We start from the raw sequence: 14,761 nt of genomic DNA on the forward strand, positions 1-14,761 counted from the left end.
GTGTGTTTTTTATTTTTTTTATTTTGTATTCTTACTTTAGCACTGTAGAAAGGCTCAGGAAGGCAGTAACCGTTCATTATGTGAACGAGGTGATCCAGGGTGCTGTGGAAGACTCTGTGCAGCTTCTCCCCTCTCAGAGCGACAGTCTGGGCTGAAGGGAGCGATCCTGTGAACAGCTCCGCCTATTGGAATAAAATAGACATTTAACGCGCTAATAAAAAACCCTCAGTTGTCATGACGACACACACAGATTAAAAAGGGGGACTTGCCTAGATAGTTAAAATATTATAAAATAGCTGGTGACTACTATCCTGGTGGGTATTCTCAAAAAGAAAAAAAGGAAGAAAGCTACAAAAATGAGGCAGATGCTTTGTGCTAATGTGCCTGACAGGAACTTGGTTTTAATATTAAATGTCAACTAAACACCGGGATGATCGAGCTTTCTCCGTGGCAGCACCACCACGGCACCACCACGGCACTCGGCACACAGTTCGCTCTGGATCGACGCCCCACCACTGATCTAAATCATTCTAAATAAAGATAAAAACTCATTTATTCAGTTTGGCTACAAATAAAAAGTAGCATCCCGAGATTGGCTTCTGGTCGTCTCCCATCACCCATGAATGGGGGCGTCTCGTTGCAGATAAACAAGATCGCCGCTCTTACTGAGCTGTTATTCGTGAATATTCATCCTACTTAATTTGAGAAACACCACCATAGTTCCTAAATATAGCACTTGGGTAATAAATGAATAATAAGGAAAACACCCTCATTATCCCCTTTGTCATTCTATAAAGGACACTATGGCAAAAAGTCTAAGATTTTTCATAATAAGCATTATCAATAAATGCAGTTGTTTATTTTACATTTCAATTCAGTCAATATATCAAAATCAAAACACCTGACAGGATAATTAAAACTGTAAAACTGATCATTTTAATTAAAGTATATCATTCTTTCAATATTTTTGTGTAAATACTGTGATATTGTGGTATTTTCACGCAACCCTATGCAGTGAGGACGTAGAATAGTTACTCCAGGAGGAAGCTTTTGCTAGAAGGGAGCTTAAAAAGGACCGGCTCTCACAGATAGATGAAAAGCTTTGATTGGACAATATTAAAAACAGATTATTATGGTGCGCTGTTAATTGTTTGCAAACCGTCATAGCCACCGACGGCCACAGTCGGGTCTGCCTTTTATATTTCTAAAGGCCATATTGGCAGATTTGAGTGCTGACACAGTGAAGCAGGCAGAGACGTCTCTATCAGATAATGAAGCTGTCATCTGTGTTGGCAGCATCGATTTCCTGCCTCGCTGATGTTCTGACTCTGGAGTGATGTGTCAGCACCCCAACAACCGCTGTACAATGCCCTTGATGTGCAGCAGAGTATTAATTAGCACTTTTTCATGTGGACAGTTAATACACTTCAAATAAAATAGATGACTGAAACAACATCAAGACAAGCTAAACAGAGGTATTGCAGAGTTTCCCCAACGTAATATTAGCGTGGTGGGCCGCCAGGTTTTACTTGCCCCCCCCGCCCGCCAGGCTAATAGTCATTTATTAATTTAAAATATGCGTTTTTACAAGATTCAGTATATAGAGCATCTTTGTATACAATTAAAAAGACTATTGCGCTTTTAATGTACAATTAAAAGCTCAGTAGTCAATATATCAACACATAAGGAGTCAAAGGTCAGGTTAGGCCTGAGCGATAAACCGAACATTTACCGATGTTGGTATTTTAGGTTAAGGTAAATTGTCCATGTCTCGTTATCGAGGTGAATATATCACGATATTGATTTTAGGCCATATTGCCCAGCCCTAGGTCAGGTGTTTCTTTCGTCACGGGAACCCTTAAAACACACTGTCTTTCTCTACAGTCTACATGCTAAGTCCTCTTTAAATAACGCAACATGTCACAGAGAAAGGGTCAAAAGACCATGGACACTTTTTCCGAAGTCGGAGGAGCAGAGGAGGAGGAGATGAGCTCGTTCGATCGTTTTACCTGCCTCCAAGGGGACAGTCCACCGCCACAAAGCCGTTCCTTAACGTTAGCCGAGCCGTTGTCAGAGCAGCTTTCTGGGGTAAGCATGTTTTGTACTCTATTGAAATAATATTTCGTGCAGTAGTGTTACGTTGGTTTAGCAGTAAAAAGTTGGCATTACATTCAACATTAGACATACTTTTTTAATAGCTGTTCTTAAGTATGTTCTGTCAGGCGTGTTGCAACCGCTGCCAGCGGGAAACGCCTGGATCCGCAACCAGAGGCCTCACTGAAACTCCCTTCACAACTTATAGGCAACATGTACTAAACACGCATATTGGCTCTCTCCACCATCACACTAGCTTTAAGATGGCAGCAGGCCAAAGCAAAAGTAAACGATGCAATCAAATAAACGAACGCTCTGTGGCTGAGATGGAGACCAGAAGGCTCTGGAAGAGTTCTTTAAAAAGCAGCGTAAATCAGATCTAAAACAACAGCTCACAGTATGTAAAGCCATCAGTTTTATTTAGTAACGAGCTTTTTTTTTAACCTTTTATTTAAAGAAAACATCCCTATAGGGTTTATAGACAGGCTGTATTTCCCATCTTCACATCTTTCTGTATGCAACAGGTGAACATGCCATCTTCTTCTACGTCTCTAACCCTCCGTTTATGTCTGTCTGGCTGCCACAAACACACCAACTATTCATCAGGATTGTTTACAATACTGCGTGCGGCCATGTTGGAAGTGTGAATCAACCGTTTCTTGTTTACTGTGTTTCCACTGGGTACGTCGAGTACTGCCCCCCTGTGCTTTCAGTGGATGCTGCGTCAAGTATAAACATCTACAGAGCTCCTATGGGCTTGCGGCCAATCCGCACAGACAGGCAAAACAGCCCATGGCGCGAGTATAACTCAGCGGAGCCTGCCGTAGTGCTCCGATGTTTACCCCATTTTGTCAAGGGCTTGGTCTAATTTTTTTTTTTCCGCTTGCTTGAAATTGTCCGTTTTCCTGTAACGTTGGATTATTTCTTGACCAGTAGCACAGCTGGCAGTCTAGAGCTGGAAAGAGGGCAGCAGAGGGCTGTGAGCAGCACCTATACAAGGGTGAATGACACCACTAGGACACGCCTCCTGTCTCTGATTGGTTGTTTCTGACTGGGAGCGGTGGCTTTCTGCAAATGGCAGCAGAACCACTGGGAGGAGCCAGAGGAGCTTGGTTTTCTCACAGATTACCTGTCTCGTATTCAACAGTCAGGACATAATGACAGTTTTAACAAATATCTAACAAATACATTTTTATAAAAGGTTACCTATTGAAGCTTTAAGTGCAAACAACTGATATTGATTTAAATTGTATTGTTGTGTTTGTTAAAACTGTATTTCAAGAGTTGTTCAAAGAAGCTATAGTAGGTGTTTAAGTATTTTCAATAATCTCTTACAATCACTCATAAATAAATAGTCATATTTTTAAAATTCCTCAACTTTTAACAGTTTTTAATCAAAAACACGCCTAAGCGACACTTAACGCCACGCTTAGCCAGTTTTCTGGGGGAAAACCTGTATTGTACATTTTGATTCTACAATACATGTGTAAGTTACATCACCTGTTGCACTCTGCTTGGGTCATCCAGCTGGAGTTTGGCGATGACACAGCCAGGTTCCAGCGCTGCTCCAGCCCTTTTCACATAGTGAATACAACCCGACTCTGCGGCGGTGAGGGTCATTACCATCTTCATCACCTTAAATTCACAGAAACATTTACACCTTGAAATATTTCCCATCTCTCTTCATTCGTTGGCGCTCTGAACAGACACTGTACCTCTATCTCTGCAAAGCACTGTCCAGCGAACACATGACCGCCATCCTCAACCGTGTACTGAATGAGTTTTCCTGCCGATGGAGATCGCAGCAGCGAGGGATCGTTCTCCTTCTCAAAAACGCAAGTCTTGTTCCCAATTGTGATGCGGTACCTGGGTACGGAAAATGTTACGGTAACATAACCAGATATCAGAAATTTGAAATCTATAACATGCTGTACTTTCTTTTTAAAAATTAACAAGTGACCACTTGATTATATCAATGAAGCAGAAACACATTATGCCCACACTATAAAGCCCTGTTCAGTCTTACCTATCTACCTCTTCCTTCATGTATGTAGTGTAACTGCTTCCGTCATATGACAGCAGAAGACCTCCATCACTGAGACGATGAACATCCACCTCCGCTAAAGAGCTGTTCATGATCACCACATACGAGTTGGGAGACTGTCGCGTCACTTTCAGGACATACTTGGTGCCTTCATAGATCAGCTCCACATCCACAGTGTTCTGTAGGGTATGCGCTGGAAGCACTTGGCCTCTGATAAAAGGGTAGAAAATAAAATAAAAATGTTTTTGTTTTTTTCCCAACAATAGTGTTTAATTTCCTAAAAGAAATTGAGTCTGTCATCTCTACTTACCTTTCCAGAGAATGCAGAAAGTTGGAAACGCTGTTCCTCAGATTGACGTCTGCCACATGCAGAGCCCCGCTCACAATCCCAAGCATGGTGTCTGGACGCTCTGCCTGCATGCGACAAGCTTCACTGGTCAGTCGTGAAAACCTTACTCAGAGAGTTATATGCAAACTGAGATTTAAATAGGAGCTGACTTTTTTTTTTTTTTTTATATCTATTTATATATCTATTTTTTTTTTTTTTTTATTTACTGCTCTTGTTTATTTTTGTATTACCTTCAATTATCTACTAATGCTGGATTGGTGTCAAATGTTTTTGGGATGCGGGGTTAAAATATAAAAACGAGTATCATGTCTCTTGTAATTGAAATTACAATCACTGATGCTCAATAAACAAAGTATAATAAAATAAAAAAAAGAGCTGACTTTTACCAGCAACTCCAACAGTGACCTGGATTGTCGTTTCAGTGCTGTGATTTTATTTCAGTGCACTTTTCTTATGAAGCTACAGCTGCATACCTGCATCTTCTCTGAGATGAGTCGATCCAGCCAGCCTGTGTCGATGCTGTTATGCTGGAAGCTTTCAGTCTCCAGCAGCTTAATCAGATATTCAACTGTTGTCCTAAAATCTCCTCTGATAGACAGCTCCTTCAGAGCAACCACCATGTTGCTGTGAGAAAAAAAAAAAAAAAAAAAAAACAATTAAAATCCAAGATCAGGAATTATCATAGGGATGTTCTTCCTTGACAATTGAACCGCAACCTTAAATGTTTAGAGTTTGCTAATTATTCCAAGGGGCGTTTACTGGAACTGTGTGTTCAGATTAAACTAAAAAAAAAAGGGAGTTTTGGCAACAGACTCCAGGTGTTTTTGGCCTTAAACAGAGATATGGTAGAGGCTCTGTAATGCTGTGCTGTTTTGAGCCTTTATATAAACAGCCAGACCTTATATACAGTTCTCTGGCAGAAAGGTGAACGCTATCATTGCCATTGTTTGGACGGCTTGTAATGACACATGTCGGGCCTTTTTTGTTATAAAGGAGTCCCTCATGGCAAATTTTAGAGATATTCAGTAAGGTTCATTTTTAGACTAAACATGTGACGATAATGGATCATCCTTCCAGCAAAATACAACATAATGTTCTTTTTTTTTTTTACTATCATGTTGTTAATCCAAAAACATTTTCTTCAGAATTTGATAAATCGAAGTGGAGAAATGTTTGGACAGTGCAGTGTTTTAAAACTAGCTAAAAAAATGATGTGTATTCACACAGCGATGATTTCAAGTTCACTCACGAGATGGCTTCTTCCCGATTCTCTCCCCAAGAGAAGCAGTGTCCAAACTGGGAGTCGGCAAACTCGTGCAGGCCTCCTGCTGCCGCCACGCTGAAGTAACCCCAAACGTTCTTATTGCTTCGGAAATTCAGCTCTTGCACCGTTCCGGAGCTCGGCTTGAAACCCTGCAATTACACAGAGAGACGCGCGCCGTTCATCTTCAAAGGGTAAAACGCTCGCAAACTAAAAGAAAACGGAACTCGAAGCCACAGACATTTGGGGCGCAAACAGAACGGCGACGGTACCTCGTCCGGGTTCTCACTGGTGATGCGTGCTGCGATGACATGCCCCCGTGGGGAGGGCGTGTTTGACAGGGACTCGAAGTCAATCGGAGTGTCTCCCCAAGGCTGGAGTCCGTAAAGCATCCGAATGTCTTTGATCCGATGAAGAGGGATACCCATCGCGATCTGGGAAAAAAGTGTTAGCCAAGCTTTATAATCAGGCTGCTTAATTCATGCAACTTGGATAACTTTGACAACCTTGCAAAAGTAAAAGGGCAAGGAAAGCTAGTTAGAGCCAATAGGAAGACAGATGGAGTTAAATGCAGGGAAGTCCTGGAGGAAAGCCTGTTGGAAGCTACAAAAGACCTGAAATTGAGAGAGATTTAGACTAGAATAAAAGCAGAGCAGAAATAATCTTTATTATTCCCAAATAATTGGGCAAATTGAGGTGCATCAGGAGCAACGTCACAAGCAAACGGAAACACACGGACAGACATTGTCCTACATTGTGTCGTCGCATCACATAAAATCCAAATAAAGTATATTGCATTCTGCTGTCATATGAGAAAATGTGAAATATTTAAACGGTATGAATAGACTAGTTCATTGTTATTGTTTTGATCCGGGTTTTTCGCGAATGCGCGCTGGACTGGTAGGCAAAAGGCGAACGCAATGGCGGACGAAAACAAAGGAAACGACGAGTTCTCCACGTATTTTTCTTCTTTAGATAACGTATCACAAGATCGTTTTAAGAGTAAGTTGATGGTTAATGATTCCAAAAACAGGTAAAAAACAAAGCAACTGGACTTGTTGTTTTTTACCTGTTTTTTACCTGTTTTTGGAATGACCATGACCTGGATGACTGAGAATCTTCACCAGCTTGATGGTTGATGGTATCAGATTGCCAGATCCATACAGCAAAAGCCTGAAGAGATGGAGCGAGTCTGTGAAATGCTGGCCAAATGTTCTGTACCGCGACATACAGCTGCCTTATAAACACGCCAGCCAGTACACACGAGAGAGCATGAAAGCCATGAAACCACTGGACACAAAGGATTATTTTGGTTTTTGTCTTATTAGTCCTTTTCACAGACTCATGCCAGAGGGTTTGCATACATTATACATGTATGTATATTATTACGAAACGAACGTTTACGTCTTGACTTAAGTATATATATATCCTAATTTTTTATTTATATGATTATTTAAGTAGAACAATGACCAGTGCAAAATTAAGTTGTATTTACCAGAGATGAAGTGTAGACTGCAAATTCTGTCGTGGTATGATGGCTCCCACAGTCGATTGGGATTGTCTGCCTGCATACTTTTCATTGAAAATATCCATTTCTTTCTGCGTCCTTCGGTAAGCGAAAGAAACGTACATCCGACGATTTGGAAGGCCTCTGTGTGCAACCGGGAGCACAACAAGTGGTAGGCATTGTTTAGATTCCAAAAATAAATGGACTAAAAGCACGCTCTAATTCACCCGTTTTGTCATGGTAGTAGACGAGAACAGTACTGTTTTTGCCTACCCGCGGGACCCGGATGTAGCTCGTGACGTCACGCGTGAACCGGTCTATAGTTTGCATCGCACAGTATCCTGAATGTGTTCCCCTGGCATGCGCATGAAGATCAGATTTACAATTTTAAAAACACAATGGCCAATAAGATTTTCCCAGCGGGACAGCGAGTGTGCTCACTGTGCCTCCCACGCCGACACCCAATCAGCTTGACTAGAAAGCTTCCCCAGCCTTTCAGCTTGGCTGCCTCTGACCTATTTATGCACGATCCCAAACACTACAGAGCAGACCTGTGACCTAATGCTGCTACAACCCCTGGATCCACCACACGGCCTCTGCTTCTTTTGCAGATGGTGTCCAAGGAAACAGGGGGCCCCATCAGAGCTGTGACAGCAGGGGGGGGGGCATGCAGACTTTCTGTGGCAGGACAATCAAGCTTTCTCTGTAGGATTCTGAGGATGACTTCAGTTGCCAGATAGACTGACCTGCATCTGAGCAGCAGGCAGGTTGACGTCAGCCACCATTTCAGTACAGGGGTGTTCCACCTGCAGACGGGGGTTGAGCTCCAGGAAGTAAAAACTGCCATCCTGACTGTAGAGGTACTCCACAGTACCTGCGCTGACGTAACCGACCATCTTAGCCAGCTTCACGGCGCACTGAAAAAAAAAGAAAAAGAAAGAAAGCAAAGCAAAACATGATAGCGTCCGTTAAATAAATGCTTTAATGTGATGGAAAGTAATCACGAGCCACGCAAAGTCAACTGTACCTTTTCCATGTCCTCAAACACATCCGAGGTGGCTATGGTGGCCGGCGCCTCCTCTATGATTTTCTGGTGACGCCGCTGCACGGAGCAGTCCCTGCCAAACAGGGAGAGGGCGTTTCCGTACTGATCCGCCAGAATCTGCACCTCCAAGTGACGGGCATGCTTGGCCAGCTGCATGACAAAGATGGGTGATCCCGGAACCTCCGCCTGGACCTGCACCGACAGAGGCAGAGCGAGATCCCGTGGTCAGTTTGGGCAACAAAAGACCCGCCTACTTAAATTAAGGCCCGTAAATGAGCTGTTAACCTGTCTGAAGAGGTTAGGGAAGTCGTCGGCGCAGTTGACTTTACGGATCCCCTTTCCTCCGCCGCCCTCTGAGGCCTTCACCATTATTGGGTAACCAATCGTTTCTGCAGCCTGGAAATAGAACACGGGAGTTTGGAGAAACCGTTTGAGGACGAACTCTTCGTGCGCAGACAAAAATGACGGCGGCATGGTGGTGGAGGCAGGCTTACTTTGAGGCCCTCCTCTACATCCTGGATGCAGCCGCGCTCATACAACTCATTGGGCACGTTGATGATTTTCTTCTTCTGATTGCTTTCGGACCATTCCACCGTCAAGCCTTAAAACATAAGGGCAAACTGAGCTGGTCCACGTGTTAAGTGAAAACAACATCAAGGCGCACAGAGAAACAGGCTGATAACCCGACATTATGCTTGATTCTGCTGGTTTGGAAAGACAAAATTGGATCTTTTTTCCCGTTTATCCGCTACTAGGAAAACGACACTTTTCAGAGTGGAGGTTTCTACCCAGTGAAGAAAACTCGATAAGGATATATTTTAATGTAAGAAGCCTGATAAAAGATGTAAGAAGCTTCCAAAAAGGAAAATATTTGTACAATATTTTCTACAATAGGATTTAGGTTGCTCATTCAGACTGCAACAATTGAGGGTTACATGTCAACAGGCAACACAAGGCTGAATGCTTTAAAGCTAAGTTACTCTGATTTATCTACGAACAATTCAATTCTTTCAAAAGCTGGGACTTTATTTGGAAATGTTGACCGTTCTTTGCAGATCTCCTAAATTTGAGGTAAGGTTCGGCTTGCTCTAATAATGGTATACGTTACATCACCAGTGTGCAAAAAAGAATACGAATAATTGAGCTATAATCTGCCTTGTAAAGCGGTAAAGGAGACATGATGCAAGGTGGGTTTTATTTATAAACACCTCAGTGCCTTAACATTAAAGAATGAACATGCCAGTAATGAAGGGATGCACAACTCAATTGTTAAGATTGTGTAAATTTATCTGGAAATCAGAAAATAAGTTTTTTTTTTGTTTTTTTTTTGCTTTTGATAGCGTTTAAAAAAAGAGCTAAAATTGACCTGTGTTTCAAAATAAATCCGTGACCAGAAACGGCCATGAGAATCTCTTATCGGTGCATTTCTAATTTACAAGGACATTCAGGAGCTACAACCAAAGGCAAAACCTTTTGTTTAATAACGAGGGAAAAAAAACAACAATTAAGTGTTGTTGAATATTAATGAAAAATCCCGGTAGTATAACAATAAATATTTTAGTTACCCGATCCGCTCCAAGGTAGAGTTGGAATACCAGCCGTCTGAGCTACAATGGAAGAGGCAATCTTGTCTCCAAGGGCCCACATAGCCTGACTTGGAGGACCTAAAGAACAATACACATAAATTAAGAAAATCTGAGCTAAAATAAAAAAAACAGATAACGGGTCAACAAAATGACGAAACGTTTTACCCATGAAAGCAATGCCATGCTTGTGAAGGAGCTCTGGGAGTTTTGGATTCTCCGAGGCATGACCCCATCCTGCCCACACAGCCTGCAACGTGGACGTGAAAAGACCTCAACAATGGATAAACAGCTGACAGAAAACCAGCAGTGGGCTGACAGAAAAATCAGCGCGCTCACTCTACCTGAACAGGTATGCGCTTTGCAATGTCAAGAATGAGCTCAACATTCGCATAGTTGTTGTTGTTAGTTCCTCCGGGCACGGGCACGTAATGGTCGGCCATTTTGATGTATTCTGGGAAATACAAAAACACCCGATAAGTGAAATAACTAAAAAGTTCAGGTCAAACGAGTCTGATGCGGCCTTCTTCCTGGTAGTTTACTGCCTTCATTCCACTGCAACAGGTAAACCGTCGAGACCAGATCCAAAGATTACGACCCACGATGACTTGCATTTGCTCTCGGAACATGCAGATCTGGTTTTTACTGAATCATTTTGTGGGATAGGCATCAGCAGAATCAGTGCTTCAGGCTCCCGTTTATTAACTTCTTAGTCACTCAAGGCTACGACCTAGAACTGAAGGGCCTGAAATCTTTGCTAGATCCATGTGAGAAAACAGTAGACCGGTCTGAACCACGTTGCCAAAAAAAAAGAAAAAAAAAAAAGAAAGTAGAACTACGAGAACGCTGACCTGCATTGGCTTTCAGGTCTTCTGGGGTCACCATGACAACAAAACGGATCGCCCTCTCGTTGCGGAACATCTCGTAGGCCCAGCGGCGGATGGAGCGCATGCATTTGACTGCGGCGATGCCGTTGTTGGCAATCAGCACCTGAAGGAGCAAAAAAAAAAAAAAGTATTTGATAACTATTATCTCACTAAAAAGGTGATGGAATGACAATATATGTTTAAGCGCATTCATGAAACGGCTAAATAAAGGTGAGCTTAGATGCTTGACCGTAACCTCATAGCAAAGCAGGACATTTTGTACAGAAAAAAGGTTCAACGCTGTGAGAGGCTGGCTTTTAATGTCAAAGGGACTCTTAACATGTTTTGGACCAATTAAAAATAACACCCAAAGAGAACTAGACGTTACTTACATTATATGTTGTTTTTATATATAAGCTTCCCATTATGAGTGCTCATGGAGTTAAAATCAGCTAACAACCCTTAAGCACAGAAGGGTTTAGGAGCAATTTTTGCCTGAAATTACATTTAAATCAAGTAGAGCTCCACAGCTATAAAGTGCTAATGCAAACTTAGAGTATCTGTGTGAGGGTAAGGCAATATATCACTATGTCCGATTTGCCTTGCCTAACATTGCCAAACCAGGGTTGTCGCCATCCCGTTTCTGCGTAACAGCCCGTTACACTGTCGGCCGTCAAAATGAAAATGAAATTAGAAATAATTAGAAACGAGCGTAACGGTCTAATTAATGACTCATTAGCCGTGTGGCCTCCCTTTAGACGGGGTTTTCCCCACTGACACGTTCACATCTGCACAAATCGTAGCGTTTCCTCTGGCAGCAGTGCAGATATCTCTCGTCCCTACAGCCGCACACCCAATCCGAAGAAAGAGCTGCTGCTGGAAGTTTTAGTCTGCTAACATGAATAGAAATGCCAGAGGAAAACATGCGACCGTCTTTTTAGAATAGCTAAACGCAAAAGCGTTGTTCAGAGGAACATTCCCAGACAGACGGACAGGAGAAATTAAACGCTGAACGGCGCTACACGCTAAACCAGCAATACTGACACGGATGTTTGAGAGCAACAGAAAAAGGTCAGTAAAGCTCTTGAATCTGCACCAGTGAAGCCGTAAACTTCCCGGACAACATAAGCTAACGCTAGCTGTTGTTAGCTTGACGTTACAGCCCGACGATGGTTCTGTCTGTCTGGGCTCGCCCTTTGACCGCTATACGACGCCATGATGATAGACGCTCAAAGAAACAAAAAAACAGCGCGGGAGAAATTTGCAAAGATTAGGAGCTATATGTATCTGCATACATGTTTCATAAACAGTTACACGGCACCTTGTTTGTTTAAAGCTCTATAAAACCAAATGTTTGTGGGGAAATAAAATTGCCTGACTTGTTATAGAAACATTAAAGCATTCTCCTTAGAAAGATTTTTTTTTTTAAAGTGACATTTTCTGACCTACTTTTAAAGATGGCTAAAAATGTGCACCTGTCTGCTCGGCCCAATATCAGGCCGAACGGGCTTTTTTTTTTTTTTTTTATAGAACCGCACAATATCTCAAATTGTAACAGTCATTGCAATGTCAGTGTGTGAATATTGCAAAAGACTGCTTAGATGCAATATTTGGTAGGATATAATATTTCATGTTTTTAAGTCAGGAACCAAAGGATTTCTCATTTCCCAAGAAATGATCGGAAAGCATGTGTCATCTTTTCTCCTGTGTCACTGTTTGGGGTTTCTTCGTGTTGGTATGTAAAGTAAAATTAAGATTTGTGATTGTAGCAAATGTGTAAGGTCAAAGGTTTCAGTGAGCAAGAACACTAAATAATAATAGATTATTATAATGAAGATAATATCAATAGTAATAATGATTATATGAGTAGCCACTAGATGTACTTTCTCCTCTTGGTGCTTTGCATCTTAGAATTATAACAACGAGCGCTCAACTTCTAGTATGACAGACATTTTTGCTGAAGAGGCTTTGTGAGCATCTTTTGAGGAGGCCACCGACTAACATGGATTACCTTTTCAATGACCTTGTTACCACCGAAGCGAGTGACAAACTCAGCAGGTGAAGCGACAGTGAAGTCCCGCTGCAGATCTATTCGCCGGCGATCTCTGCCTTGTTTCACCAAGTGTAGCCCCGACATGCTTGGTCTGTTCAATAAAAAATAAATAATAATAAAAATTAAAAAAAACACACAGGAAATGAAACAGACCTTTGTTAAAGGTTTGGTTTTGGAAAGAAGAATTGCTGTCAGGCGGCTCATACACTAACACAGGAAAATCCTCAATGTGGTTCACAGCGGCGCTGGGTACAAAAAGATAACTCAGCTTAAAGCCCAGAACATAAAGAAACTTTCATATCACCTCTATGATAAGATGAGAGTTGCACTTGCAAATTCCTTGACTACTGTATCTCACACATAATTGCTTTCAGGGGAGTTACACAAGTGCCCAGCAGGCATAGGAAGGCGCAGACACGGAAAACCACCTGGAAGAACGTTACAGCCACTGGGAGGAGGGAAGTACTGCACCAGGGAAGGCGTGATTTGGAAAAGAAGGGTTTTTTAAATATTTTTCGTCTGCACGGGCACTAAAACGCAGACGCAACAACACGGGCCCAATTATCAGCCACGATAAGAGCTGTGAGGGCCGTGGGGAGAACCGATGGGAGGGAGCAATGCTATCAGCTGGCGGGCGTGGCAGGACCGAGCTTGTTTGGCCGGTCGGCTTTCTCTGGCCTGATCCTGAACGGTTGCATCACGGCAGCGCACGCTGGAACGGCGGCGAATCGGTTTCAGCTAATTTAACAGCGTGCCCCTTTTGAGACGCAAAACGGCCGCTTTTCAAGCGTTTCCACTTACAGAAACTACAACCGTTCCGAGGCCTGCAGGCCGCGAGCTCTGATGGTGTTTGAGAAGATCGTTGCGGAAAAAAACACTGAAAACGGGAAAGCTTTCTTTTGCCTCCCAGCTGCGGTTATTCTAACATTTGGGGTTACATGAAGCCAAAGGAAAGTCAGGGAGCTTAAAGACCGCCGGGGAAATTTAGACACAGGTCCGTCAGTGCTGAGCATCTCCTTCTGAGGGTTCAGGAACAGATTTCTGTGTGAATATTTCCCCAGCTTTTCCAAACCAACATTCATTAGTCTCAGCGTGGTCGGACTCGGCGCACAAAGAAACCATTAAAAGCGGAGTCCAAGTGGAGAGGCTGCATTTTTCCACACACGTGCTGTAAAAAGGGCCTGGTGCAAAAAAAAAAAAAAAAAAAAAACGGAAAAGTACAGCCATGCTCCAACTCACGCCGCACCACACATCCGCTTGTCCCGCACAAAACCATCACCAATAAACCCAGATTGGCATTCTGACCTTAAGTTGTGAATGGGGCCATCGATGTGGTCAAAGCCCATCTCACTGGTGCTGTCGGAGCTACCGGAGGACGGCGACAGCGACCGGATCTCCTTGTCGTCCAGCGGCCCGTCCGACCTCCCCGGGATCTCGTCCTCCGAGTTCTCCTCCGAGATGGAGCCCACCAGGAAGTGGGAGTGCAGGGCCCCGGCGGCCGGGCTCTGCTTGGCGGCGCCGTCCTGCTGTGCCATGGCTGGCCGGCGCGAGCAGGCTGCGAATACTGAAGCCCGGGAAAAGCAGAGGCAGCGGTTATAAAAAAAGGGGGAGGCCAGAGTTCATAACGCATCACACCACATCAAGCTGGAGCACGGGGCTGTTTGTTGAATTGCAAAAGCGGGTTGCACAAACTTAAAAGGTTTTATTGATATTGCAACACTTGGGTCCAGACAGCGACCCAGATGATAAATTGGCTTGGCGAAAGCTACCTTTACATGCCAAACCAGGTGTGTGTGTGTGTGTGTGTGTGTGTGTGTGTGTGTGTGTGTGTGTGTGTGTGTGTATAAAACTATTCACTGCTATACATCCAACAGTGGAACCCAGCTACATTAGAGGACATGATTCAAACTAAAAACAGGGTTCCTACAGCACAAGGCAAGTTAAATTCAAGACTTTTTA

General features: G+C 43.1%; 1 protein-coding gene across 10 annotated transcripts in view; it reads right to left on the minus strand.

The window, feature by feature from the left end:
• acaca (acetyl-CoA carboxylase alpha) overlaps positions 1-14,761 on the minus strand; it is a 55,622-nt gene that overhangs the window by 39,688 nt on the left and 1,173 nt on the right. For all 10 annotated transcript variants that reach the window (XM_036143337.1, XM_021317590.2, XM_036143338.1 and 7 more), the window contains exons 2-19: positions 14,108-14,366; positions 12,761-12,893; positions 10,735-10,873; positions 10,228-10,337; positions 10,052-10,133; positions 9,866-9,964; positions 8,795-8,901; positions 8,586-8,696; positions 8,283-8,492; positions 8,002-8,172; positions 6,021-6,182; positions 5,737-5,900; positions 4,961-5,111; positions 4,449-4,552; positions 4,121-4,348; positions 3,810-3,960; positions 3,595-3,729; positions 36-182 (exon numbers count right to left, since the gene is read on the minus strand). In XM_036143337.1, coding sequence (XP_035999230.1) covers positions 36-182; positions 3,595-3,729; positions 3,810-3,960; positions 4,121-4,348; positions 4,449-4,552; positions 4,961-5,111; positions 5,737-5,900; positions 6,021-6,182; positions 8,002-8,172; positions 8,283-8,492; positions 8,586-8,696; positions 8,795-8,901; positions 9,866-9,964; positions 10,052-10,133; positions 10,228-10,337; positions 10,735-10,873; positions 12,761-12,893; positions 14,108-14,366 — 2,663 coding nt within the window. The remainder of the gene's footprint in view (positions 1-35; positions 183-3,594; positions 3,730-3,809; positions 3,961-4,120; positions 4,349-4,448; positions 4,553-4,960; positions 5,112-5,736; positions 5,901-6,020; positions 6,183-8,001; positions 8,173-8,282; positions 8,493-8,585; positions 8,697-8,794; positions 8,902-9,865; positions 9,965-10,051; positions 10,134-10,227; positions 10,338-10,734; positions 10,874-12,760; positions 12,894-14,107; positions 14,367-14,761) is intronic.

Source organism: Fundulus heteroclitus, chromosome 11 (assembly GCF_011125445.2).
Source record: "Fundulus heteroclitus isolate FHET01 chromosome 11, MU-UCD_Fhet_4.1, whole genome shotgun sequence".
Taxonomy (NCBI): domain Eukaryota; kingdom Metazoa; phylum Chordata; class Actinopteri; order Cyprinodontiformes; family Fundulidae; genus Fundulus; species Fundulus heteroclitus.